General features: G+C 32.6%; 2 protein-coding genes across 5 annotated transcripts; both read left to right on the top strand.

Annotated features, from left to right (window-relative positions):
* The first annotated feature begins 15,693 nt into the window (after positions 1 to 15,693).
* Positions 15,694 to 20,207, top strand: LOC120266504 (DNA repair protein recA homolog 1, chloroplastic). Its single transcript, XM_039274136.1, has 13 exons — positions 15,694 to 15,958; positions 16,344 to 16,435; positions 16,516 to 16,591; positions 17,500 to 17,562; positions 17,753 to 17,882; positions 18,583 to 18,668; positions 18,758 to 18,883; positions 18,963 to 19,067; positions 19,168 to 19,224; positions 19,297 to 19,359; positions 19,443 to 19,519; positions 19,798 to 19,870; positions 19,944 to 20,207. Exons 1-13 carry the CDS (start codon positions 15,740 to 15,742, stop codon positions 20,046 to 20,048), a joined length of 1,272 nt encoding a protein of 423 aa, XP_039130070.1. The 5' UTR covers positions 15,694 to 15,739; the 3' UTR covers positions 20,049 to 20,207.
* Positions 20,208 to 21,570: 1,363 nt separating this feature from the next.
* LOC120266462 (cadmium-induced protein AS8) lies at positions 21,571 to 24,575 on the top strand. 4 transcript variants are annotated; one of them, XM_039274090.1, is made up of 4 exons: positions 21,571 to 21,670; positions 23,230 to 23,417; positions 23,505 to 23,563; positions 24,182 to 24,575. In XM_039274090.1, exons 1-4 carry the CDS (start codon positions 21,599 to 21,601, stop codon positions 24,436 to 24,438), a joined length of 576 nt encoding a protein of 191 aa, XP_039130024.1. In that variant the 5' UTR covers positions 21,571 to 21,598; the 3' UTR covers positions 24,439 to 24,575. The 4 variants fall into 4 exon arrangements, with proteins under 4 accessions (XP_039130024.1, XP_039130023.1, XP_039130022.1 ...); XM_039274089.1 differs by having other exon boundaries at positions 23,230 to 23,425; positions 23,513 to 23,563; XM_039274088.1 differs by lacking the exon at positions 23,505 to 23,563 and having other exon boundaries at positions 23,230 to 23,476.
* The last annotated feature ends 1,842 nt before the right edge of the window (positions 24,576 to 26,417 follow it).

The raw sequence follows: 26,417 nt of genomic DNA, 5'->3' as shown, positions 1-26,417 counted from the left end.
GTACATTTTGTTGCACTTAAAAAAGTGTGCTAATAATTTAATTTGATAGATAAATAAATTAAAATTGTAGTTTTTTTATCCTTTTTAAAATTATTTTGATATGTCTTAAAAATTTTTAAGTTATTATAAATTATTTTAAATTTTTTGTTGTTTGGGATTAAATTTAAAAAATATTTTGTAACTTCTGTATATTTATTTATGTTTTAAACTAAAACAAAAAAAATTTGTAGGCCAATTGGTTAATGTTATTTTCTCATGTGAGAGGTCTTAGGTTCAAACCCCATCCATGACACATTTTTTTGTTATTTACAAAATCCCGCCGGATCAAACGGGCCTGGCCCGGACCCGTGAGTTCGGATAGCGGGGCCGGGTCCGGCTCATTCACGAATGGACGGACCTGGCGGGCTCGCTGGGTCAACCCGGCCCGGCGGATCTCCCCTGTAGCACGGGCCGGTTTCGGTGAACAGGACCCAGCGGGGCCGGTTAACCGGCCCGTGCCCACCTCTAAGGGTAAGTACAAATTTGTTTAGTTTTATTTATTTATTTATTTTAATTATGATGTGCATAATCCGCAAGCCAATTGTTAATTATCCTGTCTCAACCACATTGTGTTAGGTGATAGTCAAACTCTTAACATCTCCTATTGAACTCAAATATTTTAATTAACTACTTTGTTATTATCACAGTAGTGAAATTTATCTTTTTACTTTTAACAAAAAAAAAAGTCATAAATGGTACAACCGAGGATTAATCATTCGGACCCACCAGATAGACACAAAAAATAAACGGTTAACTCAATTTTTTAGATAAGAATATGTTATTATTATTCTATACAATGGAACTGGAACTTTCTACATAGATGATTTTCAAAATAGAATCCATGTTATTGGACCAAAAGTTTATTGGTAGTGAGATTTATTCTTTCCTTTGATTTTAAAAATCAGCTATTTTTTTAAAATAAAAGTAATTCGTGCATCATCTGACATGTATTTTTTTATTTTTTTAAATTAAAAATCAAGAATTTATTGAGATGAATAATTTTTAGGAAAAAACAATTGTTTTTTATTTTATTTTTTATGTTATTTTCTGGTTTGTATGTCTTTGTAAACTAAACTAAAAAGGAAAAAAAAAAGGAAAAGGTATATTTATTTTTTATTAAAATTGATGATAATTTTTTTGTGATAAAATTATGAAAGATGGTGAAAGATCAAGCTTTTATTGATATTTATATAATTATTTTTGTGTACTGGTTGAAGATTTTAATTTTCGACAATGTTAACATTTAATTTGTATGATGTCGTTGTAATGTGAATCATGTGAAAGATGCAAAAAAATAAAAAATAAAAAATCTTTTGTTTGTATACTTTTATTATAAAAAAGAGTAATTACTAGCACAAAAATTCTATGAAAAATATATTTAATTTTATTAAAATTGAAAGGCTGTTGATTTTGCATAAAATTATTTAATTTATCAATAAATATTGATGTCTTTGGGGCATTTAAGAAATTAAATATGGTTTTTATACACTTGGCCAATAAATACTTCTCTAATAACTGTATATATTATTGAAGAAGTATTTATTGGTTCTTTTATGTACAACTATTCGATTATAGGATTATAAAGGAATTTTAATTTATAATTCAGGGCATGTGAGTGGTTTTGTAATTTTTTGATAATATAAGTGTGTATTTCTATGTTTCCTTTAAGGTTTTTTAAGAATAATTTTAAAAGATTGACCATTAAATGGTCATCGAGCTAACTAAAAGGTGGCATATTAAAGCATGTGTTGAAATTTTCAACTTATAACACTTTGAAGTTCATGAATTAATCCTTGTGGGCACATTCATTTGAAAAACAAATCGAGATTTTCCAATTAAATATATTTAAAAATAATTAAGTGAATGGCTTGACAAAACAAAATGGGAAATTGTTGACATAAATGAAATATACAGAAGTAGATATTGTATCATTTTTAAAGTAAATAGGGATTATATAAATGTTGCTTTCCTATTAAAATAAAAATTAATAAAAATGGAAAAAGTGAACTTCATAAAATCTTATGAACATGGGAAGTGTCGTATAGCAATAAAAAATAAATGCTAAAAACAATATTAAGATAATTAAAGATGCTTATTAAATCAATATTAAAGCAAACTATAATACAATAAAATCAATAAAAATAACATATTTTAAAAAAATTGAAACTCAAAGTGATCTTGCATTTTAAGAATGTAGTCACAAACTCGTCTAGCACCCATCTTAAATAGCCAAGCACAAGTAACTTTGATATTTATTTGTAAAAGAGTGGTCGTGCATTGCATTTATTGATATTTTTTTTTTTCTTTAACATTATAAAAACAGTGAGTAGTCATACATCAATTTGATATATTTGTAAAGATTTAACACCGCCTTTGAAGCATCTCCATCGGCTTAATCAAGCATGAAGTCTAGATCCTTTCATTAACCACCTCATGCTGGTGTAAATATGGGTTAAGGTCTTTGTCAAGCAATTAAGACAGAACGCTAAGTGTCCTTCTCAAAGCTAGTGAGTGAGTCGATGAAAGGGACTAATGTAACCTATGAAACATAAGTACATGTGCAGATCAAACATTATAGTGTGTTTAATAGAAGGGTTATATATTCCATATTATTGAATATTAGCACTAATGTACGTCCTATTATCTAGCCTAAAGTAAGAGTCGGTGCATAAAATCAAATAAAGGCAAAAATGCTAAAAAAACCTAATTAGGAAAATTGACAAGGGGCAAATCAAGCATGAAGCAAAGGTGTCCGAGAATAGACTTTATTTAGGGCAAATGAGGTACTGAACAAGGTGTATCGAATGAATGCAAAATCGATTAGTCCGAGAGAGTTTTTAATACATACTATCCACTTTCTCAATATGAATAGTACCTAGTCTAATACGACGCTGATACAAACTACCTTAGACCGCAATACACTCTATGAACTCTTTCTAGAGAAAACACAGATTCAAAGGATTAGACAATCCTTCTCTCAAAGCAATTGCCCTTAATCTCCTCATGAACCCTACTTTCTATGATTGCATTACATATGGAATCCTAATGCTAATTCACTCAAAAGAAACACTGGGGAAGGAATCTCAATCTCTAAGTCGGCTCATGTTTCCCTTCAATTGCAGTATGTCTACACACGGTGGATTTCTCGATTCTTCACTTGCATACATCGAACATGAAACTCTTAGCTTTCGCTATAATAGACTCCAAGACAAGAAAAACACACAATTGAATCTAAATAATAATAATGCATTATAAAAGTCAATCAAAGATTCTAAGTTCATAACCAAGTCTCAAAACAAAAAAAAAAAAACTAGAGTTCATCTATGCCCAAACACTTTAAAAATAGTTCTCCATTATTGATGAGTATTAATAATCCAATTCAAAGCTTGCAATCTCCTTGAATAGATGAAGTTCTTCGAAAATTCCATTATTTCACTTCCAAGATCTTTCCACGAATGGCTTCCTTGAAGCTTTGAACCTTCGTCTAATCTCTCACTTTTGCTTTCTTCTCTCAAAGAGACCCTTATGACCCGGTGCTTACAACCATAATAGTACCCATAATAGTGACAGTAATCTTCTTAGGTTGGGTGTTACCCCCGTAACAATATCATAATAGTGTTTGTAATAGTACTATAAATAGTACACTACTACTATACTCGCCCGTAAGAGCACCCGTAGGCCCAATAGTAAGTCACTATGAAAACTCCGTAATTTTTCCAAAATTAGTTCAAATAGCCTTGAACTTATTTTTATTGATCTATATGTCCTCATTCTAGCCTGAATATGAAATATAAGTTAATTTAGCACCAAATCCAATCATATATTCAATAATTATATGTAAATTGCTATAAATAATAATAATAATAATAATAATAATAATAATAATAATAATAATAATAATAATAATAATCAAATACATTCATTCAATCACATATCAGTTGCTTAAGAGAATGAGTGACTACTCAGCGAGATAAAGTGAGCAAGTGAATGAATGCTTAGTAAGAAAAAGTGAGAGAGTGAGTAGTGTAAAAGTAGAGAGAGCGTGTCTCTTGTAAAATAAAATATTTGGAGTGAGTAATAAAATCATAGTTTAGAATATTCTCTCTTCTCCTTCAACAGCAAGTGTCTAAACATAGTACTAGGAGTTCACCAATTGGAGTAGTTGAGTGTTAGCATTCTGCCTAGGATGCTGTCAACCAAGCATAGTTAGAAACTGTGAAGTCAGAAGGAAAGAGTTCTATAAGAGGCCTGCTAGATGCTGGGTGAACCAAATATAGCTATGGGTTTTGTATGTATGACTAATGGTCTAAAGAAATTAAATAATCACAATTACATAGATTCGAAGGGTTGCATAGAGCCTATTTATAAGGACATGGCATATATGATGTTGTAGGCAGGTTAGACATGCTTCCACTAGATGTTGTTATTGAAAAAACGATGCCATCAAATGTTGTTGGTGACATAAAATCCAAGGAGAAGAAAGCTTTAACTGTTGAGAAATCAACAGAAAATGAGGCTCTGCAGAAGTGACATGTGAAGGCTGGTAAGGCAATATATGTCTTCAGGACAACTATTGCAAATGAGTTGTTGGAGTATATTAGGGAAGCTACTATACCAAAGATTGCTTGGGACTCTCCAGCTACACTATTTCGTAAGAAAAATGATGTCATTCCCTAGTTACTCAAAAGTGAGCTACCTAAGAACAATCTTTTAAGGGAGTATGAAGATATATCAGTTAGTAAATATTTACAAAAATTGTACAAAACAATTAGACGTATACAGAAGCAAAAATAAAATTATGATATTAACTAATTGATTTGATGAACAACCTAATTTAGTTTATTTAATTAAAAAAAAGTCAGGAAATTACCTTTTAATGTTTCAAATCTATTTCTTTGATGCACTAAATTTGTTCCTCGAATCATTATAGATTTTCTAGCATCGAACAATAGTTCCACACTCTAAATCATTAACTGAAACCTAGAAACATCTTCCTCTTCCTCTCCAAAATAGCTGCTAGTATTAGAAAGGAAGAGAAAGATTAGGGAACTAATTCATGAGATAATAGAGTTCATTGATTCTAGGGCTAGAAAGGAGTAATATTTTTAGAAACTTCATAAAACATGATAAAAATTACTCCCTCCGTTCATTTTTATTTATCACAAATCCATGTTCTTTTTATCTGTCGTTTTCTAACATCAAGAAGCATTTATTATTAATTTTTTTCCAAAATTACCCTTGACACTTCATTCAATTCTTTTCTTAGAATTAAATATGAGAGAGGAATATGAAGATATAAATTAGAGATAATTTTGGGAAGATAGCTAATTTTTTATAAAATTTTGTAAAATAATTAAGTTTCTTGGTACATGAGATTCGGTTAACCATGACTGATAAAAACGAACGGAGGGAGTATCCTATTATGAAGTCTTAAAGCAACCAAAATCACTTTTGTCTTTAAGCCCTTATAATTTTGATTAATTATTCGATTCTATTAAACTTTAATCAAAATTTAAACTTAAGGCAAAACCTTAGACTAATTTATAAATTCACTTTATCTCATGAAATAAAATTGTAAATTGATTATTTTACCCTAAGACTCAAAACGAGACTAATTCTTAATTCCTTTAAGTGTGACTCTCTGATTTCATTTTGATTGATAATAGGAGGGTACCAAAGAACATGGGTGACACCTAGCTAGCCCCATTGCCCCATGGCATAGCCCAATTGAACACAAATGAGTAGATCATAATAAACATTTCCTATTATGATTACCATATGTGTACTTATACACCCTTCATTTGTGTATTCTGATGAGTGTATATTATTCTAATATTTCATATTATTTTGTACACTCATTAGGCATGTATTAGAAATATATTGTGGAATGCGATGTTAAACAAAGTGTATTTTGCATTCTTAGGTTTCGGGCAGCACTTAAAGATGAGATAAGACCAAAAGCACTCCATACCCATAATAAAGAAGATGGAGCTCTCTCGGCATCAATTGAATAGGGACAAGTTAAATAGGATGGCTTACGGTCAACTTACGGCCTAACTTAAGGCCGCAAGCATCTTCTAGAGAATCTTGCATGCATGCTTATACCCGTAAGAGGGAGTTCAAAGCCAAACCATAAGACCTTATGGCAAGACTTATACCCGTAAGGACCATCTAGAGGAGCTTACGACTAGAGCTTATGCCAAGTAAGGGCAGTCAAAAATGGTAGCATAGTGAATCTTATAGTCCAACACTTACGGTCATAAGCTGAACCGTAACACAGACAAAAGACCTTATGGATAGAACTTATGGTAGTAAGCTGGACCGTAACACAGACAGAATGTCACGCCCCGAACGGCCTTGGGCTAATTCAAGGTAGGTGTTGTTCAGCTTAGTTAAATTAAGTCAGTGGTTGTCATGTGCCTGATTGTGTGTTAAGACATGACACAGAAGACCTTACATATAGAACTTACAGTCGTAAGTGTTCCTATAAGGCTCGCGACACATCTTTCCCAGGTCCTTACAGCCACTTCTTACTCCCATAAACAGCCCATAAGCGGCCGAGTATAAATAGACTTGATGAGGATTTTAGGGTAATCTTTAATTTTTTTCTTGGAGGTGAGGTTAGGGAAGAAAAGAGGAAAATCTCCAAGGCTTCATAGGCGACTCTTGGAGGAGATTTGGATCCTACATCAAGGAGAGAGAGATCGTAGCCGTCAAGTTTACCTTGTTGGCATTCGCAGAAGGTTCCCTGGAATTTTTCGGTGATCCATTTTCGGCATGATTGAGAAGGGGATTCTATGTTTACATTCATTCTCATCATGTATTATATTTTGGATGCTTGCCCTCCATTAATAGAGGGCTAATTTATTAGATGTTTGGTCATAGTCAAACTCTAGGGTTTATCTCTTGACATTGGTTGTGGACTTATGTGGTTTACTTATTTTTCTTACTGTAACCCATGTTATTTGAATCTAATTGCATGTTTAAATGCTTGATTGATATTCTGGTGAAACCCTACTTATCATACTTGATGTACTTTGTGACAAGTAAAAATACCCACCTATAATAGATATATTGTGATTAGAGTGAATTGTGAGTAGGGCTAAAAATATGGTACTTTGGAGACCTTGTCTCCCTTAATTCTCCCAAGTGTGCTAATAAGAATTTCCACGCTCTTTGCAATCATGTGGAATAGATTTTAGAAGAAATCCCATCTCTATTCTGTATTTGGATTAGGGCCAATTTCTATTCACAAGAGAGATCACCTATTTAAAAAAAATTTATTAACTCATATTGAGGTTTTACGGATTATTATGCGATTATGTGGTGATAGCATCAGCACTGGACCAATTCAGTTACTTTTTACCCTTGAAAAAGAGGGTTAGTATGATTTAGAAAACCTCTCGGTTCAAATAGGATTATATACTTAAGTAACTTTTGTCCTACACTTTACAAAATCCTAGAGGGATGCTATGCCCGGGCATCTTTCCTTCCCCTAATTTCTGTACTCTTTTATTCCACACTTCTTGGTTCTACTTTCTTTTGTTCGCACACATCACTTTCTTGATAAGGATAGTTTTCAAAACTAGAGTTACTACTAGTAATCTCATTCTTTCCTGTAGATTGACATTCTGCTTTTTAGCACTTTATTACACGATCGACATGTACACTTGCATTCTTATTAGACTGCATCAGCACTGCATCAATTCAGTTACTTTTCACCCATAAAAGAGGGGTTTAGTATGATTTAAGAAATCTCTCTGTTCAAATAAGATTACATGCTTAAATAACCTTTGTCCTATACTTTACAAAACCTTAATGGGATGTTATGCCCGGACATTGTTTCTTCCCCTGATTTCTCTACTCTTTTATTTCGTACTTCTTGTTTCTACTTTATTTTATTCGCACACATCACTCTCTTGATTAGGCTAATTTTGAAACTATGGTTACTACTACTAATCTCATTCTTCCTTATGGGCCAACATCCCATTTTTTAGCACTTTATTATATGATCGACACATATACTTGCGTCCCTATCATATTCTAACTAAGTGAGAGCCATGTTAATTGTCAAATTCACTAAACTCAATCATATGCAAATGACCATAGTAGAGTAAGATTACCATACCTTTCGTGTCCCATATGATTAGTTTGACTGCCTTAGCCAAGATCTTCTAATCTTACCTACTTATAATGGCATAGGATACTAACTCGTTTACTTTAGAGGGAATGAATTCCTTCTTGGTGATCATTCATAACTACTACTTGCCTGACATAGCCACATTTTGAGGTTGGCCTTACCAAAGGTTAAATTGAGTCTAACAACTCCTGTAACAGAGTAAACATTACAATTAAGCTCATTAAGGTCATGATACCTTAGGTCTAAAGTTTATTTATATGATCATAACCAATAATCCCAATTAATGACAGTTAAAGAGTAAAACCCATGTGATTAGATTTTTCCGAATTATGTTCGAATACACCAATCCCATTAATGTATTTATGATATATTCTCTCACTACTCTATAGTGTTCAACTAGCACTCATTGTCAAAGTATATACAATTAAAATCATTAATAATATTTAACACCTAATTAAAGATTCTCGAATTTGTGAACTATTTAAGTGTATAAATATTAAACATTTCTAATAACCTCCTCCTTATTCCATAAAGTGTAGAAAGTTTAACTTAATATAGAAGGACTATAATGCTTAAAATTAATTAAAATACCATCGCAAAATTTATATGAACATTAAATTAAATGCCTATTATTAATAATAAAAATGTATAAAACAAATGAAATGTTCTAATACAAGTATCCTTGTTGGCATTCAAGAGCATAATTCTAACAATATCAACCAGTATTTCATCGAGGTAAAGTCACTATGTAGTGAGATTGCTAAAATTTTCTTTTATCAACAAGTAGTGATTATAACCAAATAAGTAGAAATAATCATCAATCAAAGAGTGCCGACAGTTGAGATTTTTGTTGCTACAATTATGGTAAGAAAGTCACTATACACAAGATTGTTGGTACAATTAGAAAGGTTAAGGGAATGCAACAACCTCAAGAAGCTTCCAAGACATTAGGCATCCAAGGTATGACAGTAAAGATGAGTGGGATGCTAAAGTAGCATTTGTAGTGGTAACCACCAAAGATGAGGAGCAAGAAGAGAAGCAAGAAGTTGTTTTCACAGAATTAATAAAGCTAGAGATGGTCAATTATGAGAGTAACTAGATCAATGATGACAGTTGCTTAAACCATAAAACCCGGCGACATCAAGAAGTTAGACGATTTAAACAAGTACATGATAGGGATTAATGTCACCTATAAAATGCAAGTGCATGTGCCAATCAAGTAATATAGTGTGTTGAAAAGTAGGATATCGGTAAACTAGGAATCAGAAATCAGAAATAACATTCAAGACAATAGATGCATGTAATTGAATTCAAAAGTAAAGGATAGCATTCAGAAATCAATGTAAAAGCATGAAAAATCCACAGCCAAAGTCAATCAAATCATAACCCTATAATTTATTTATGCCCAAACACCTCAAATTATTCTCCATCAAACTTGAACAATCAAGAAATTCCTAAGAAACGCTCTTTTCCCCTTAAGATTGCCGATGAACTTTCCCAATTCCTTTCACAAACGCCACCAAAGTGCTCATCGACAGGTTTAATCCTCTTCCTTAAAGGTGGATAAGTCTCCTTTCCTTGATGAATCACCCTAAGAAATTTGGAGAAACTCCTTCCCTCTTTCTCATAGCTTGGCAGTCAAAAGATTTCTTCAGCACCCTCGTCAGATTCTTTGATACCTAGCCACTTATGGGCACTTTAAAGGTGTAAAAATGAGATTTTAAGGATCTTGAGATAATGGGTTATATCCCTTAAGGGCCGAGTTACGGCTGTAAGACCCACCTATAAGGTCTTCTGTCTTGATGTTAAGACTCAACTTACAGCCATAAGTGTTAGGTCATAATCTTCTCTGGATAGCTCTTGCAACCACTCTTACAAGCGTAAGTTGCTTCCTGTAAGCTCCTTTGGACATCCCTTACGATCTGGATTACGGCATGAGTCATGCCCATATGTCTTTCTATTTGATCATTGTGCTCCTCCTTACAGCCATAAGCATGGCCGCAGGGTTATTTGTCTGAGGCTTCCAGCCGTAAGTGCGGCCATAAGGTGTTTTGTCTGATCTATTTCTAATTTATTGATGTTGAGAGAGCTCCATCTTCCTCATTTTGGCTCTCTCTCCTCCTTAAGCACTACCTGATACCTGAGAATATGATTTTCACCATGTTTAACATCATCTTTCAGAAGAATACTCTAATATATGCCAAATAAGTGTACAAAATAATATTAAATGATGCACAAATATACACCTTTCAAATTCCCCCACACTTATATATTGGTAACATCTTGCTCACTACTAATGACACTGATCTATTGTTTGAGACAATACAAATGTTGTTTGTGTACTTTGATATAAATTTAGTGAAGCATTGTATACTTAAGGCATATAGTTTTTCCATAATTGGACCAATAGTATTCCCAGACCATCTCAAAAACTAGTACTAATAGTTTGACATATAGTTTAACATTTAGTCTTGTTCTTTTGTAAAGAGTATTGACAAGTTCTCAAAGCTTAAATGTCCTAAAAGTGATGTTGAAAGAGATTTGATGTAAATTGTCCCTTAAGTTTTGTTGTCTATAGCCTAATGTATACTCAAGTATGCTCTCGCTTTCTCATTGCCTTTGTGCTTGGTGTGCTTGGTAGATACTTGAGTGATCCTAGACCTGATGCATATTTATGTTCAAGTATGCACATGTCTTGATATTGGCTTTGTGCTTGGCATATACTTGAGCGATCTTGGACAAGCCATTTCAAAGTGGCTATGAAAGTCTTGAGCTATCTTCAAGGCTAGGATCTTATGTTAATATATGGTGTACCAACACTCTTGAAGTAGTTGCCTTTAGTAACTCCGATTATACAGGCTGTATAGATGATAAGAAATCCACATTTGGATATACTTTTACAAGAGTGGGAGGAGTTGTTTCTTCAAAAGTGTCAATAGAAGTTTGTAGCATCTTCAACCAAATAGGTAGAATATGTGGCGTGTTATGAGACAGCGTGTTAGGCAATGTGACTGCAGAATTTCATTTCAACATTGGGAGTTATAGACTCTATTTTGAGATCACTGAAATATTATTGTAATAATTCACAGCAATATCTTTCTCTTAAAACACTAGGAGCATTTCTTGCTCCAAGTAAATAGATGTTAAGTTCCATTTGTCAAAGAGACAGATGCAAAGCCTCTCATTACTATTGAACACGCTATGAGCAGTTTGTTGACAAACCCACTAACAAAAAACTTCCTAATTTGTATGTTTCAAGAACATATTTCACACTTAGGATTATTAGGAGCTTAATCTCTTTTGTTTTAGTGGGAGTCTTCTATTCTTTAGATCTTTAGTGAGGATTGTTTAGATTTTGTGTAATTCATGCATATTATGGATGTGTGCCGTTGTTTGTGATACTATGTATCTGTGTGTTTCTATTAAGTAACAAAATGATGAAATTCAATTTGTTGAATCCATCTTGATGGTTTTTGTCATGCTTTCATAATAGTCTAGGTAGTCAAAATTAGGTCAAACAGGCAAGTCTAACCCAGTTGGATCAGACCCAAGGACTAGGCTAGTCTGGTTTAAGCCACAAAATTGGCTAAGTAAAAAATCGATCTTGAACCGGATGAACTAGCTGGTTCATATGGTTTCAACTTTCAAGTTAATCAACCTGGCCGATCCTGTTCAAGTTAATCACTGGTTCAAGCATGGTAGTTCGCTCATGCATTTCACATGATCAGTCCCTGAAATGGCTTATTCCATTGTCCTGGCAGTTTTACACTTATAACATGCCTCGCCAATAGCAATCATCACATAAAGTTTTATCTTTTAAATCTATTCGTAAGAACCAGTTAAGCTAAAATGTATCCATAGGGCAATGCACCTCATTATAATCAATAATATATATCTATATAGGTTTTTTCTATTGATTGCCTTATATATTCCTTGGCACCTTGCATGGCCCTTGCCTTAGATGACTAAATCTCCATCAAAAGTAAGTTTAGATTAATGCTCGTGATGTCATTTTAATATAACAGCTTTTTGTTTCTAAAGAACTTCAGTAAATATTGTGAATAATGAAAGATATATTATTATTATTATATATATAGTAATGGTATTATAAATTTATAACCTTGAGTGGTTTAGAATCATTAGGTTTTTTAAATCATTTAATGTATTTTACTTTATATTTTTATAATTTTATCTATTAAATCCTATTTGACTCGGTTAGACCGCGGTCGGACCTCTTGACCCTTGAACCTTGGCCTTCTCCGGTTCAAAGGTCTATTCCATGTTCTGACTTCCTAGATAATATATAGCAGTACCTAATTATGTATGGCATTTGCATCCTATCGATGTATTTGGTTATATATGATCGGTCAAGCTATGCATTTTGTTGAGAAAGCTTTTATGTATTGATTATGTTAGTCCAAGTGGCAAAATGTTGGATTATTTTATGGACAGACGTAATCTAAAAGATAATTAACATCTTTGCTGTATGCATATGACATATTGGTCCATTTATGGGATGGGCAGTTTTTTATTAACCATGTTATGGGCCCTTTGGATCCACTCTTCAAACTTATCCAAGTCAGCCTAGTAGATTGGGTCCACCCAAAATGTGGCATATTAATATATGATTATGATACATTTGTGGTGTGTGTGCATGTCAAAAGTTGGAGAGAAAGGACTCAATGAACTCTAAAGTTGTCTTTCTTGTTTTACCACAGGAGCTGATGGCAAACATTAGAGTTCCATCATTTGTGAGAGGAACAAAGATTAGTTCTCTAGTGGGATTTATCCTAATTTCACAATGGGTGTGAGGTGATGTCTTTCATTATATCGATTTACAATATATTTCATATACTATGGATGTTTTTAGTTAATCTTTGGCTTAGTTGTTGATCAAAAGTATTTGATTGTTATGAGAAATTTCCAACAGTAAGTAGGCTGCATATTGTTTTCTTGAAAAATAGTATCATTGTAAATCCCAAATAGATGAGGATTAGAACTCAATAAACTAAGCTGGCTGTTTGTGCTTCATTCTTAGCAACTCATCTATATCAATATCATTATTATTATCTTTCATTGGTTGATGTTGTTGCTCTTCAATATCTAGCAACACATCTTTGCTTCCTTATATCAATCTCATTTAACCATCATGAACATCTTCGTCTGGAACAAAAGTTAACATAATTAATTTTGGTATATATATATATATATATATATATATATATATATATATATATATGTTAATGTGAAAATGCAGTGGCTTGTCCACTTTGTTAAAAAAATATCCACACTCCGGATCAATACAAATGTTAATCAACGAGTTAAGAGAAGCAAACAGCCACCAAATTCTATGATCTCTAGTCCCGCCTCACCTCAGTTTCCTAAAGTAGAGCTCATGTCCCTTTTTTTTAACGATAGGAGACAAGTGCCCCCTATATAAAAGAAGTTAGGGATGTGTGCATAAACCAGGGATTAATTATCTAGTCCATATGCCCTCACCCAGAGACGCAAGGATCTAGTGGCAAGATCAAACCCACTCCAAGGACCCGTTACCATAGTTGCTTCCAGTGAGACTTAAACTTAATATTTCTTAAATGCCTCACTTGTTTTTCATAATAGGGCCTTACCGCTAGGCTATGAGCCCTTTAATTACATAATTTTTTTATATTTAAGATTTTTTTTAATTTGTGTTTATCATTCAATCCACCTAATTGTATTCTTAATTATTTTTCTTTAAATGTAATGTTTATCTTGTTTAATTAATTTATTATAACAAAATAGCATGAAATTTCCTTTATCGCATTTATAATAACATTAAATATTCATTTTCTAATGCAAGTAAACTCACATTTTATTTTTTTTACATTAAAATTTATTTCTTTTTAATTACCATCAATCTCAATTAATATTTTTGATAAATTATAATACAGAAAAGATTATATGGGACATTTGCAGCAACATCTCTAGATATTAGCAAGGTAGAGAGATAATTAAGAAGAGAGATATAGGAACAGATTGGTTCTACTATTTATAAACACAATAATACTGTTCACATATATAGTAAATCATTTATATTTTTATTATATAGTTTATTAAATCTCTTCTTGTTAGTTGGTAAACGAGCTCTACCTCTTGAAAGAGTTCTACCTTCTAATTTATGGTGGGTAAGCTATTTTCCTCGTATCAATAATGCTAATTATCCTTAAAAAGATTATATTTGCTTAGATTCCCTAATATATTTTTTATTTGTTTATATATATGTATATATATTCATAGTTTGAAATCCACTTCCAAACTTTATGAATATATATATTAATGTATATATATATATATATATATTAATGTATATATTAATGTATATATATATTGATGAACAGTAATACTGTTCATCAATGTCAGTCGTTGGATTTTGATCCAACGGCTGATAATTGGACGTCTATAGAGTTCTTATCTATGGACGTTCATAGAAAATGTAAATTCTTATATATATATATATATATATATATATATATATTAATTTTGTGCACCGTTAGGTAACCCAATGATTCGACACAACAGTGCAAAGGAGAGGGTAAAGATAAAGGCTTTGTTTGGATAGGCTTTTGGAAAACCTAGAGGTGCTTTTTATAAGTTAAGCACTTCTGGGTTCCAAAAATATTATTTGTATTAAAAGCAGAAGCTGTAAAAAAAACTGAAAAACAGCTTTTTTCAAAAGCTAGTCATGACCAGCTTATGAAAAAAGCTGTTTTTTAGCTTATTTTTACAGTTTCTACTTCTATATAAAAGCTAATTCAAACAGAAAATACAAAAAGTGCTTAACTTACTCTGGAAAAGCATTTTTTTTCTGAAGCACTTCTACTAAACTAAAAAAAAAAAAGCAATTTTTTGATAAGCCAATCCAAACAAGGCCAAATTCTTCTTCCCTAATATTATTTCTTATATTATTCATGCTGTCTATTTGGACCTAAATATTATTTTTCTTATTAAGTCCTTGTCAAAGGACAATAGTTTCACCCTTCAAAGATTACATAGCAAAAGATTTTTTTTAAGAGATCTATAAGCCACCATAATTGGTGCACTTCAATTCTTAATAATCTCTTTGCTAATCTCTTAAACAGAAGCACATGTTGCCTATTTGTAATATATATATATATATACTTTTCATTCATTTTGAAAGTGAACAAATGAATGAAAAGAATATATACATATAATGCTTTAACTGTAAATATTTACAATTGAGCACAGTAATAATTAGGTTGCTTCAGTGAATACTAATTACGATTTAGTAAGATTAATTAATATATATACCCCAGAAAAGCACTCTTTTTAAATAACTAAAAATATGTTTTTCAGTGAATACTAATTACGGTTTAATAAGATTAATTAGTATATATATATATACACCCCAGAAAAGCACTCTTTTTAAATAACTGAAAATATGTTTTTTTTAATAATTTTTTAATGGACCTCTATAAGGAAATAACTGGGTATATGCAAATTTCCGTGTTAAGTAACAGCAGAAGAAGAAGAAGAAGAAGAAGAAGAAGAAGGGCCTTCTCCATGGCGGCTTCCATGGTTCCAATCAAAGCCCAATGCTTCACCACCTCCATGAACAACAACCTTCGCCTCTTTCTCTCCCCTTCCCCCCTCCAATCCTTGCCTCCTTGCTCTCTCTCTCTGCCCCTTTTCTCCAACAAGATTAGAAATCCTAGATGCGAGTTTGATGTCAAGGGAAATGGCGCTCTCTCTGGTGATACTGACCCTCACCTTATTGACCGGGTGAGCTTTCTATTTTTTGAATGTTTAGAAGCTCTTAGCTTTTGAGGAAAAGTTGTGAACTTTGTTTAGTTGGATATCTTTCTCCTAAAAAAAAAGAGGAAGTTTTTGAGATAGTGTGAGCTGTTCTTATTGCTCAGTTTGGATGTTTTTGATAAAAGTTGTGAGATTTTTATAGTTTGATTGTTAGAAAAGTTAGGATTTTTGTGAACATTTCTGCACAAACTTATGGATTTCTGGAAGTTCTGCTGTCGCTTACTATGCTGTTTGCATGTTTCCATTGTTTTTTTTTCTTTTTTATTTGCCTTTGTTTATGTTTTGGCATGCTGAATTGATGTGAATATTAGATAACAATTTTATTGGGTAATTATTGGTAATTTTTCTGCAGCAAAAAGCATTAGAAGCTGCCATGAATGACATTAATAACTCTTTTGGGAAGGGAAGTGTTACTCGACTTGGCAGCGCTGGTGGTGCCTTAGTGTATGTCTTTTACTTTGTTGTTCCTTACTGTGCTTTTAAATACGGGTTTGCAATATAAGCGAACCTTGCCACTTCTGCAGTGAGACTTTTCCAAGTGGTTGTTTGACACTGGACTTTGCTCTTGGTGGTGGTCTGCCCAAAGGAAGGATTGTGGAGGTAATATTGATTTTCTTCCTATATTTGAACAAGATTTCAGAGTTCAGGATTACATATAGTTTATAGTTGTTCTTGTGATTCAATCACTCTAAAGTAATTGCATTTGACAAAATCAAAATGGCACTTTCGTGGTCATGAGGTCAACCTGTAATGGACCTGTATTGAATCTTCGAACTTTGGAACAAGTAGGGATATTTTTGTTTTTTCTTTTATTTGTTTGTGCCAACATAGGAACATTTATACCTTTGGTTTTATTTTAATTGTGTAAAATATCTAGTTGATGGGTCTAATTCTGTTTGTTAGTGATCTATACTCGTATATCTTCGTCTTGGATGAACTTTGATAGTTGTACTTTGAATGCATGAGTCGTTTTGTTTGTTAGCCAGAAAGCTCAACTTTATTAAGTCACACGAAATTGGATTGGTCATTCAAAATAATTTAGCATTTGTCTTCACAGCTAAATTTAAGTAATAACTAAGAGATCATGTCCCTTTTGAGGGTGATGATGTATTGGACTTACAGTATGTGTGAATCTATAATATTAAATGATAATGCTTTTAAACCATATGATATGATATTGTAAATTTGAAATGTTCTGAGTATAATATGGTGGTAGATATTTACTTGACGCCATTGGTATATTTTCTATGGTTGATATTTTCTCCATAGGACCAATGAGATACCATTTTGTGCATGCAATGTAGATGATGTAGTAACAGAACTTTCCTCACAAAGCTGTAAAAATTCTTGCATGTGCCTGTGTTCCTTATCTTTTCTTTCAGAAATATAAGTAGCATAAAATTCGGTTACGGGATATATCTTTTGCTTCCACTGTATTTGGTTTTAGAGTTTTGCCCCTAAGAAAAATTTATACAAATAGCTTGACTGTTTTCTAATTTGCTTGTCAGATATATGGCCCAGAGAGTAGTGGAAAGACAACCTTGGCGCTACATGCTATAGCAGAAGTACAGGTATGTATTTTGAGATTACTCCTTTTTTGTTTTGAAAGTGGACTTTACAAAATTTTGCAAGTAAATGTTCGAGTTGGCTTCCATTACCGCAAGTATATCAAACATTGTCTGAATTGACTTCCCATCTGACGCTACTGTTTAATGCACATATAGTATACAACTGCTCATACATTTGGATGAAATATGACAGAAGCTGGGCGGCAATGCAATGCTTGTTGATGCAGAACATGCTTTTGATCCAGCATACTCCCGGGCTTTGGGTGTGGATGTGGAAAATCTGATTGTCTGCCAACCTGATAATGGGGAAATGGCGTTAGAAGGTAATTATATTTCTTCCGTCTTCACGAGATAGATTTTGATTTCACCTTGCTAATATTGAATTCTGCTTTATACATGATACACAGCATGAAATGATGAGATTGCAGCATACGTGCATGCTATTGCTTCTTTTTTTAAAAAAAAATTTTGTGAGAAGACAATCTATATACAAAGAATTAAAAGTTAGAAAGCAATGTTCTCATGCTACTCAACTTAGTGACTGTATGGCTCTTATTCCCCGGTCATAGTCTTCATGACACACTTCTGCAGACCAGCTTAAGAACATCATGAAGAAATTTGAGATAATAAGTAGAAAAGACTTCTGCATCTTTTATCCATTTGGCTTTGTTTTGTTTTATTTTCTTTATTTATTTTTCTTATAAGCAAGTGCAGTTAAAGTGTGACATTCTTTGTAAGTAGATGGAATGTTTAAAATGTATTGATCCTTATATAATGCAGTGCCCACAGTCCACCTAGAGAGTAGAGTCCCATGTGTGCTTAGTTTCTTTAGGTCTTTGATTTATCCAATTGGTTATCAATTTCTGTAGGAAAACTTTGATAGTCTTGTATCTTGCAATTCATTGGTGAAAATCTTTTATTTCTCAATTCTTGGTATATCATCAATATCAACGAAGTCAGAATTTGACCATTTATTATGCATATGTTTATTGTTACTGGGTGTCTAACCTAGTTTTATATCAGTTGCCGATCGTATGTGCAGATCAGGAGCAATTGATCTCATTTGTGTGGATTCTGTCTCGGCTCTCACACCAAGAGCTGAAATCGAAGTAAGCATTTGCCATTCTCTTCACCTGGTATATGTATTAAATAGTAGTAATTCCTGATTAACTTTTAGGAGGTGAGATCCTTCATTTAGGGTGAAATAGGGATGCAACAAATTGGTCTGCAAGCACGGCTAATGAGTCAAGCATTGCGGAAAATGTCAGGAAATGCATCAAAAGCTGGTTGTACTCTTATATTCTTGAATCAGATTAGATACAAGGTCTGTCAATTTTACCTGTATCTATTCATTTTCTTCCCTTTTAGGTTCAATTATTTATTGCTCTTTTGAAAATGGTCAGATTGGAGTCTTTTATGGGAATCCTGAAGTCACCAGTGGTGGTATCGCTTTGAAGTTCTTTGCATCAGTCCGTCTTGAGATACGTCCTATTGGAAAAATTAAATCTGTAAGCCAAATATCAAAATATCAATGCTCAATCCATGCATAATGCACCAAAGTATCATTTACGTTGTGAAGATCTACTCATTTTTGTTTCTTATATGCAGGTGAAAGGTGATGAAGATATTGGAGTAAAGGTTCGTGTAAGAGTGCAGAAAAGTAAAGTAAGTTCTTCTTGTTTGTGCTTAATGTATCGCCATCATCTTCTACTCTTAACTCCACTTTCATATCTTTAGGTGTCAAGACCATACAAACAAGCTGAATTCGAGATCATTTTTGGAGAGGGAGTGAGCACACTGGTTAGCAAGTTACTCTGAGCAAAAAATTTTACGTTCACGATATTCAACGCATGCAATTCATATCTGAATGATCTAAATTTTAGGGATGCATCTTGGATTGTGCTGAGATGCTGGATATTGTTGCCAAAAAGGGGTCATGGTACAGCTACAATGATCATAGGTTTGCCTGCTAAACTTTTTTATCATGCCTGTAGAACACCATTTAAATGAAATGAAATTATGTATGAATTTAATGAGCTATAAATAATTTTGCAATTCGTTTAGCCTTATATACCATAAGATTGCTTCTGTATGCTTGTTTAACATCAGCATTTTTCCTTAATTCAATCAAAATACTGAAAAATAAAAATAACTTCGAACCTAGAAATAAGTGTTGGTTGTGATTCCATTTGAACAATTGTACACTAATCGGAAACTTATCGAATGATTTTCGAACAGGTTGGGACAAGGCAGAGATAAGGCACTTCAATTTCTGAGAGAAAATCCTCTTATTTGCAATGAAGTAGAAAAGGTAAATGTCTTACTTTTTTGTACTTTTTATTTTAGCAATAAAACGCCGCGTTCATATATCTATCAACTGGCAGGCTGTTCGATCGATGATGCTTGCCGGAGTGAATCATGTGAGCAGTGTAACTCTTGGTCATTCGCCCACCATCGAAGAAGACGATCAAATTTTGTATGAGAGATGACCATACATTTAGTTTAATTTTTGCTCGTCCTCGCCATGTTTTACAGCTGAATTTCATGAAACAAGTGTGACAATTCAAACTATGACTTTGTACATTTGATTTTCACCACTAATATTTAATATATCAATCAGCAAATTACTAAAAACTCCTTGTATATTTTCATTCTGATCATTTAATCCATTCAACTTTTTCATTTATTCTTTAGCTCTTGTTTTTAACTTTTTTTTATCCGATCCTGTACTTTTGGCTTGTCGTGTAATTTCATTTGAGTTTAAAAGTATAAATTTTGATAATCTAATATATTTTGAGAATTTAATAAATTTGAAGGGTTGTTTCTTATGAAGAATAAAAAGAGTTGGAGCAACCTGCAGTTGCTTTTATTTTTATTTTTTTTGATTTTTTAAGCTTATATACTATCAAAGTTTTTGTGATTGCTAGCATAGCCCTTTAAAATAGATTTTTTTTCTTTAAAAAAAATAAATGAATTATTATTACATAGAAAAAAAAATTATATAATAAAGAATTCTGAAAAATAGGTGAATGTTAGCTGAAGTTATTTGTGCAAATATTTCAGAGATTTTTTTTATTTTGACATATATAAACTGTAAAAAATCCTGAAATTATCTTTGAGTGAAATGAAAGTCTAATTATTATTTTAATGTTAGATAAAGTATCACCTTTGTTCATATACTTCCCTGAACATTTAAAATTTTATGTACTCATTTTTCTATTTGAATTTCATTTTGTTTTTTCAGTTTTTACATTTGATTTAATAAATCTATATTTTTTTTAAAATAAGACATTAATAAAATTTAGAAAAAATTACTTGCATGCATACCACTTTAAAGGTAGATCATTACTATCATCTCCTGGCACACATTAAAAGAGATACAAAATTCTTTCAAAGTACAAATTAGGAATAAACCCTAAAAACTCAAGGGTTAAATCGAAGATTTAAAGGTGAAAAAAAATATGAACAAATTTTAGAGTTTCAGAAAGAAAGAATTCTCACATAGCCAACAAGCATCAAGAAAAATAAGAAATTAAAAAATCTGCATAAAACTCCAAGATCTTACCTTGCAAGTAGAAGCAAATAAACTCGAGATCCACTTGTCCTTGTCTGGCACCATTAAAAATTATTTTTAGTTATGTGTCTGTAAAAAAAATCTCTTTTTGTTTACATATATTTATGGGAGAAAAACAAGTTTTATAAATATGACATATACTTTTATTTTTTTTTAATAATTTAAAATGAATGAAAAGAAGTAATTATAAATAATAATTTAATTTTTGTTGATTTTTTTGGTCAAGCAATATATAACACAAATATAGTTTTACAGTGTATGTTATAAATTTTCCATTTTTTACAGATAAAAAATGCAAGCAAGCAAAAAAAAAAAAAACAAAGAAAGAAATAATTAGTATAATATTATTATAATTAGGACCAGTTTGTGATGAAATGTTAAGATAAGGACTAAAATACAAAAATCATATCCATTTCCATCAAAGATAAGATATAAAACAGATGGGGCTTAAGCTTGCCAGCGTAGATGAGCCTCTTCTCCGCCGGGCCGGAGAAATCCATTCAAACCGGCGAAGGATTCGATGGTAATGAAGTTCTGGTAATCACATTCCTCTTCCTTTCAATCTCTCTTTGTAATGTCAGAGTTGTTCTTAATATGATGATTCTTTGGATTGTTTTTATTTGTGTTTTTTATTGGTCAGGAACAGTCTGAGTGTGAAAATTTAGTGGAAAATTTGTTTTTTTTTTGTCTTTTAGAGAAGTTTTAAGTGTGAAATATGTGATATTGGTGATAAAGCTTGCATTTTGATGATTAAGAATGGTGCAAACTTTACACTGTGTTGATTTGCACTGCTTCATTCCCTTTCAGTTTTCCTATTTTTAAAGTGGTAGATCCCTTTAATGAAATCATCCCATTCTTTATCAACCTCTATCACCTATAAAATGTTTCTTTGCAGTGAATGAATGGTTTTCAGTGTGATTGTTTTTTGGCGATGCTTTTAGTTTTTATGATTGGTCAGGAACAGTGAGAAATTTATGTGAAAAAGTGCTAATTTGGTTTATAGAGAACTTTTTTTTATTGAGAAATATGTGAAAATTAGTGATAAAATTTGTATTTTGATGATCAAGAATATTATGGCACTTCCAATGTATGGTTTGAATGGGATCCTTTTTCATGTCCTTTCTGTTTTCCTGTAAATTTTCTCTCTGTTATACACAAATTGGTGATTTTAGTTTTCTATGATGTCTGGAACTGTTGGAGTGTGAAATTTTGATGAAATATGCAAATCTGGTCCAATAAAGAAGTTCTTTGGGCAGATATTTGTGAAATTAGTCATAAATTGCACATTTTGATGATTAAGAATGTTACATCATTTTCAATTTAGGACTTGATGGGCAACTTTTCTTTTGGAAATCTAATCAGTTTGTGTTAGTAATTATTTGCAAATTATTGGCATTGGTTCTTGTGGTAGTGATAGCTTACACGTTGATTCTGTGAAATATTGCATCACTTTGTCGAGATGAAATTGGAATTGAGTGTATGGGTTGTATAACAATATGTTAAGCAGTTTGTTCGATGTTATGTCACATCAGTTTATTAAACGTGTTCATCTTTTTCTTCATTTACATTTGTTTTTGTTTGTTTTCTCTTTTTCTATAATTGGATTATCCTAATTAGCAACATAAAAAATGTGGACACTCTGAAGTACAGGGGTTGTTTGTTGATAGCGTCATCAGTTTGTTCAATCTTGATTTATATAGGTTTATCTTTTTGTTTATGCATTCAACTCTGTTTTTTTATGAATCTCTAGTCTGTCGAGAAAAACAATTGAAAAAAATATAATTAAATGATGTAAATAAAAAGAGAAATTAGTACATCTTTCATTGGCTGCTTATGTTTTTTTTTTTTTCATTCAGATATATACAAGAAACAAATTTCAGTCTTGTTTTCTTTCTTTTCCTCTTGTTTTCTCTTAACTCAGGCAAACTCTTGTATCACTTTTGTTGTTTACTTCTCTTTTTGTATTGGAGATTTCAACATATTTCCTTGTTTTGGATTAGCATATATCGTATAGTTTATTTCATGTCTTCCTTTTATAAACGGTTTTCACTTTGAGTGTCTTTTTGGTGCTAGATGTGATTGTGATCTTGTTGCAGGTCCCTATGATAATAAAAGGGTTGTTTAGGAGGTATGAAAGATGGAACCCAGTGCATCCAACTATGGGAACCTTTTGGGGCATGGGAATAGGAATTGGTTGCGGCGTTGGATGGGGTCCAGGTTTTGGCCCTGAAGTTATCGGTTATGTTGGAGCAGGCTGTGGAGTGGGATTTAGTGTTGGTATCACATTGGTAGGCTTTGGTATCGGCCTGCCTTCAAATTATCTCATGCGAGTTCGTTCAAATGGTATGATTTTATCGTAATTTCCTATAACATTGGTAGGCTTTGGTATCGGCCTGCCTTCAAATTATCTCATGCGAGTTCGTTCAAATGGTATGATTTTATCGTAATTTCCTATATTCCTCTATTTTTGTCTTTTAATGCCAAATAATCAGGTACACGTGCACATGACGCCTTATAATTGGAAGAATTTGACAAATATCAACATTAGCCTCTGAGTTGATATTTCTTGAGTATTTAAACATGCAGAACACTCAGTTATAATTCAGACATGTTTTGGTTCTTCTTGAAGTCGTTATAATTCATGTTCATCTTGCAACATCAAACACCTATATAACAGTCCATCAAATCTTTGTTCATTTGATGAGATTCATATCTGTTTTTGTATGGTTTATAAGAAACTTCATCTAATGAATTATCTTGGGTGAAAAGAGCCAATAAATGATCCATTCTTTTGAAATCTTTACTCAAAATGTTAAGCATGTTCCATGAAGTGTAATCTGTAGTTTTAATCGCAGCTTGTAATTGCCTATCTTGTCCACCATTCCTCACTCGACGAGTATACAATGTTCTCAAATGAGACATATGCTTTGAAATAACTGATAACAATGAAGGATGTAGTTAAATGCAGAATAAAGCCGTACTTTGTGTGTCAAAAGTACTAGTTATTTTTACGACATAATTAACCAAAATCACATGTTATTTTGCCAGCATTGTCTGCAAGGAGGAGTGATGCTTTGGAGTCCAGAACATCAGATACAAGTGTTGCCTTAAAAACCATGGCCGAAGATAGTTGGAACCACCTCATCGTTCCCTCTGTATCTTTTCTGCAGAAAGAGACTCATCGAAGATTTTCCGGCCTCAAAGCAAGCATTCCATCAAAACAGTTATCCAAGCATATTGCATCAACTTTTGAATGCATCAAAACATTTAATCAAGGACGATGGCCGAGAGAAGAAGACACATGAGCAGCTTTGTGAGAATGAGTTCTGTACAAAAATTACTAAAGTTGTTCTTCCTAAGCTTATAAGCTGTGAGCAAGTTGGTTTTGTTGTCGGACGCTCTGTTTTTTTGATAACATCATTGCCTTACAAACGATTGTTCATTCGATTGAGCATAATATTAACGACCCCTCTAGGATGTTAGTTAAAATCGATATTGAAAAAACCTATGACACGCTTAGTTGGACTACAATTCTTGCCACCCTAGCTAAGATGGGTTTTTCCAACACTTGGATTTCTTGGATCAAGACTTGTCTTAATTCTATTTCCTTTTCTTTTATTATTAATGATTTCTCTGTCCCCTGGATTTCTTCTTCTCATGGTGTCCTTCAGGGAGATCATGTCTCTTCCTACTTGTTCATCCTGGTTTCTTAAAACCTTACCTCTATGCTCAACCTTGCTCTCAACATTGGTATGATTTCTGACTTTAACAGTATGCCGACGATTTGATTCTTATCACGAGTGCTTCAAGGCAAGCTGCTAGGAACATTAACCTGTATCTCAACATTTATGCTAGGATTACAGAGATTTTTGAAGAGTATCAGTTATATTCTTAACTCTAAAATTGCTTCTTTTGCCCTCACTCACCTAGGAGTTTTGATTTCTCCTAAAAAATTAACTACTACTTCCTTCAAACCTATTGTTGATAGGATTTATCGTACCGCTCTAGATGGAAACACTCCAAATTATCCATGGCAGCCAAGTCAATCCTTATTAATTATTCTTTCCTTGTTGTCCCTACTTATTACCTCTCAGTTTATCCTATTCCTGATTCTATCCTTAAAGAAATCAATAAGACTGTTAGGAATTTCTTTTGACACAAGGGTGGCAATGGAAAAAGCATCCACTCGGCTTCTTGAAGTTATATTACTGATCCTAAGACTAAGGGGGCCTTACTCTCAGAAATCTTTCTATTGCTAAACATTCTCTTAAGGCTAAGCATGTTTTCAAATATCTGAAATTCAGATGATTCTATTTGGGTGGATATTTTGTAGCATAAGTATGGTATGATCAATTTTTGAAAGAACTCGACTGCCCGCAACTGTTCCTGGTTTTTTAGAGAGTTGTGCAATACTGCTACTATTTTAAAACCGTACTATTGGATCAAAACGGTTAATCCTTCTTGCACTTCTCTATTATGAAACTCTAGAACATGTGTTTTGTGATCTCTATTATGAAACTCTAGAACAACTGTTTCATTCATTGTATTAAAACTCAAGGAGTTTGGAATCTCATTTCTACCTTGACTGCTAATCATATTCAATTCTCAGAGTGATTTGTTATGGGTGAATGGCTTGTCCAACCTTGTTACTCTATGAGAATCTATTATAGCTATGACTGTTTGGTACCTCTGGAAAGCTCGGTGTGATGTTATTTTCCATAATATCCATCCGAATTATTCTAACATTGCTCACAGGGCTATTAACTATTCGAAAGACATTAGTTGTGCAAACAAGCATGTCTCATGCAGCCCGTTATAGATCAGTCTTTGCGGATTCAGAACATCTTTATCGGCAATCCTAATATTCCCTCTACAAATGACCAAGTTTGCACTTGGCATCTACATACATTCCTTGGATCAACAAGCTCAATCATCCACCAAGCTTCCTGTTTCCGGCCGCAACCTTCACACACTGACCCTTTTTCATTCTGGTTTTGTTTTTTAGTTTTTCGTTTTCCCTGTTTCTTGTTGTAAGTTCTAGCTTTGTTTTTATTTTCCTGGGTTTTGTAGTTTCTTCTATCTTGTTTTAGATCTTTCTTTTTCAATAAATTTAGCTTTGGGGCTCCTTTCTTCAAAAAAAAAATTACTAAAATTAAACCGAAAGCAGACTGTAATATATATTAATCTCTTCATGCATGTTGTTGTGCTTGATTATTTTCTTATATATGAAAATGAGATTGTATTAACATTTGTGTGTAATTGTTCTAATGCAAATTATATAAAT

Source organism: Dioscorea cayenensis, chromosome 8 (assembly GCF_009730915.1).
Source record: "Dioscorea cayenensis subsp. rotundata cultivar TDr96_F1 chromosome 8, TDr96_F1_v2_PseudoChromosome.rev07_lg8_w22 25.fasta, whole genome shotgun sequence".
Classification (NCBI taxonomy): domain Eukaryota; kingdom Viridiplantae; phylum Streptophyta; class Magnoliopsida; order Dioscoreales; family Dioscoreaceae; genus Dioscorea; species Dioscorea cayenensis.
The sequence above is the reverse complement of the archived record's forward strand: the minus strand, read 5'-3'. Positions and strand labels throughout refer to the sequence as shown.

What these genes read in the sequence shown, in the direction of transcription:
- LOC120266504 (XM_039274136.1), top strand. Translation starts at nt 15,740, where the DNA reads ATGGCGGCTTCCATGGTTCCAATCAAAGCCCAATGCTTCACCACCTCC. An exon ending in TGGGGAAATGGCGTTAGAAG is followed by an intron (nt 17,883 to 18,582) that starts GTAATTATATTT and finishes GTTTTATATCAG; the next exon opens with TTGCCGATCGTATGTGCAGA. An exon ending in GAGAGGGAGTGAGCACACTG is followed by an intron (nt 19,360 to 19,442) that starts GTTAGCAAGTTA and finishes TCTAAATTTTAG; the next exon opens with GGATGCATCTTGGATTGTGC.
- LOC120266462 (XM_039274090.1), top strand. Translation starts at nt 21,599, where the DNA reads ATGAGCCTCTTCTCCGCCGGGCCGGAGAAATCCATTCAAACCGGCGAA. An exon ending in TCGATGGTAATGAAGTTCTG is followed by an intron (nt 21,671 to 23,229) that starts GTAATCACATTC and finishes ATCTTGTTGCAG; the next exon opens with GTCCCTATGATAATAAAAGG. An exon ending in CATGCGAGTTCGTTCAAATG is followed by an intron (nt 23,564 to 24,181) that starts GTATGATTTTAT and finishes TTATTTTGCCAG; the next exon opens with CATTGTCTGCAAGGAGGAGT.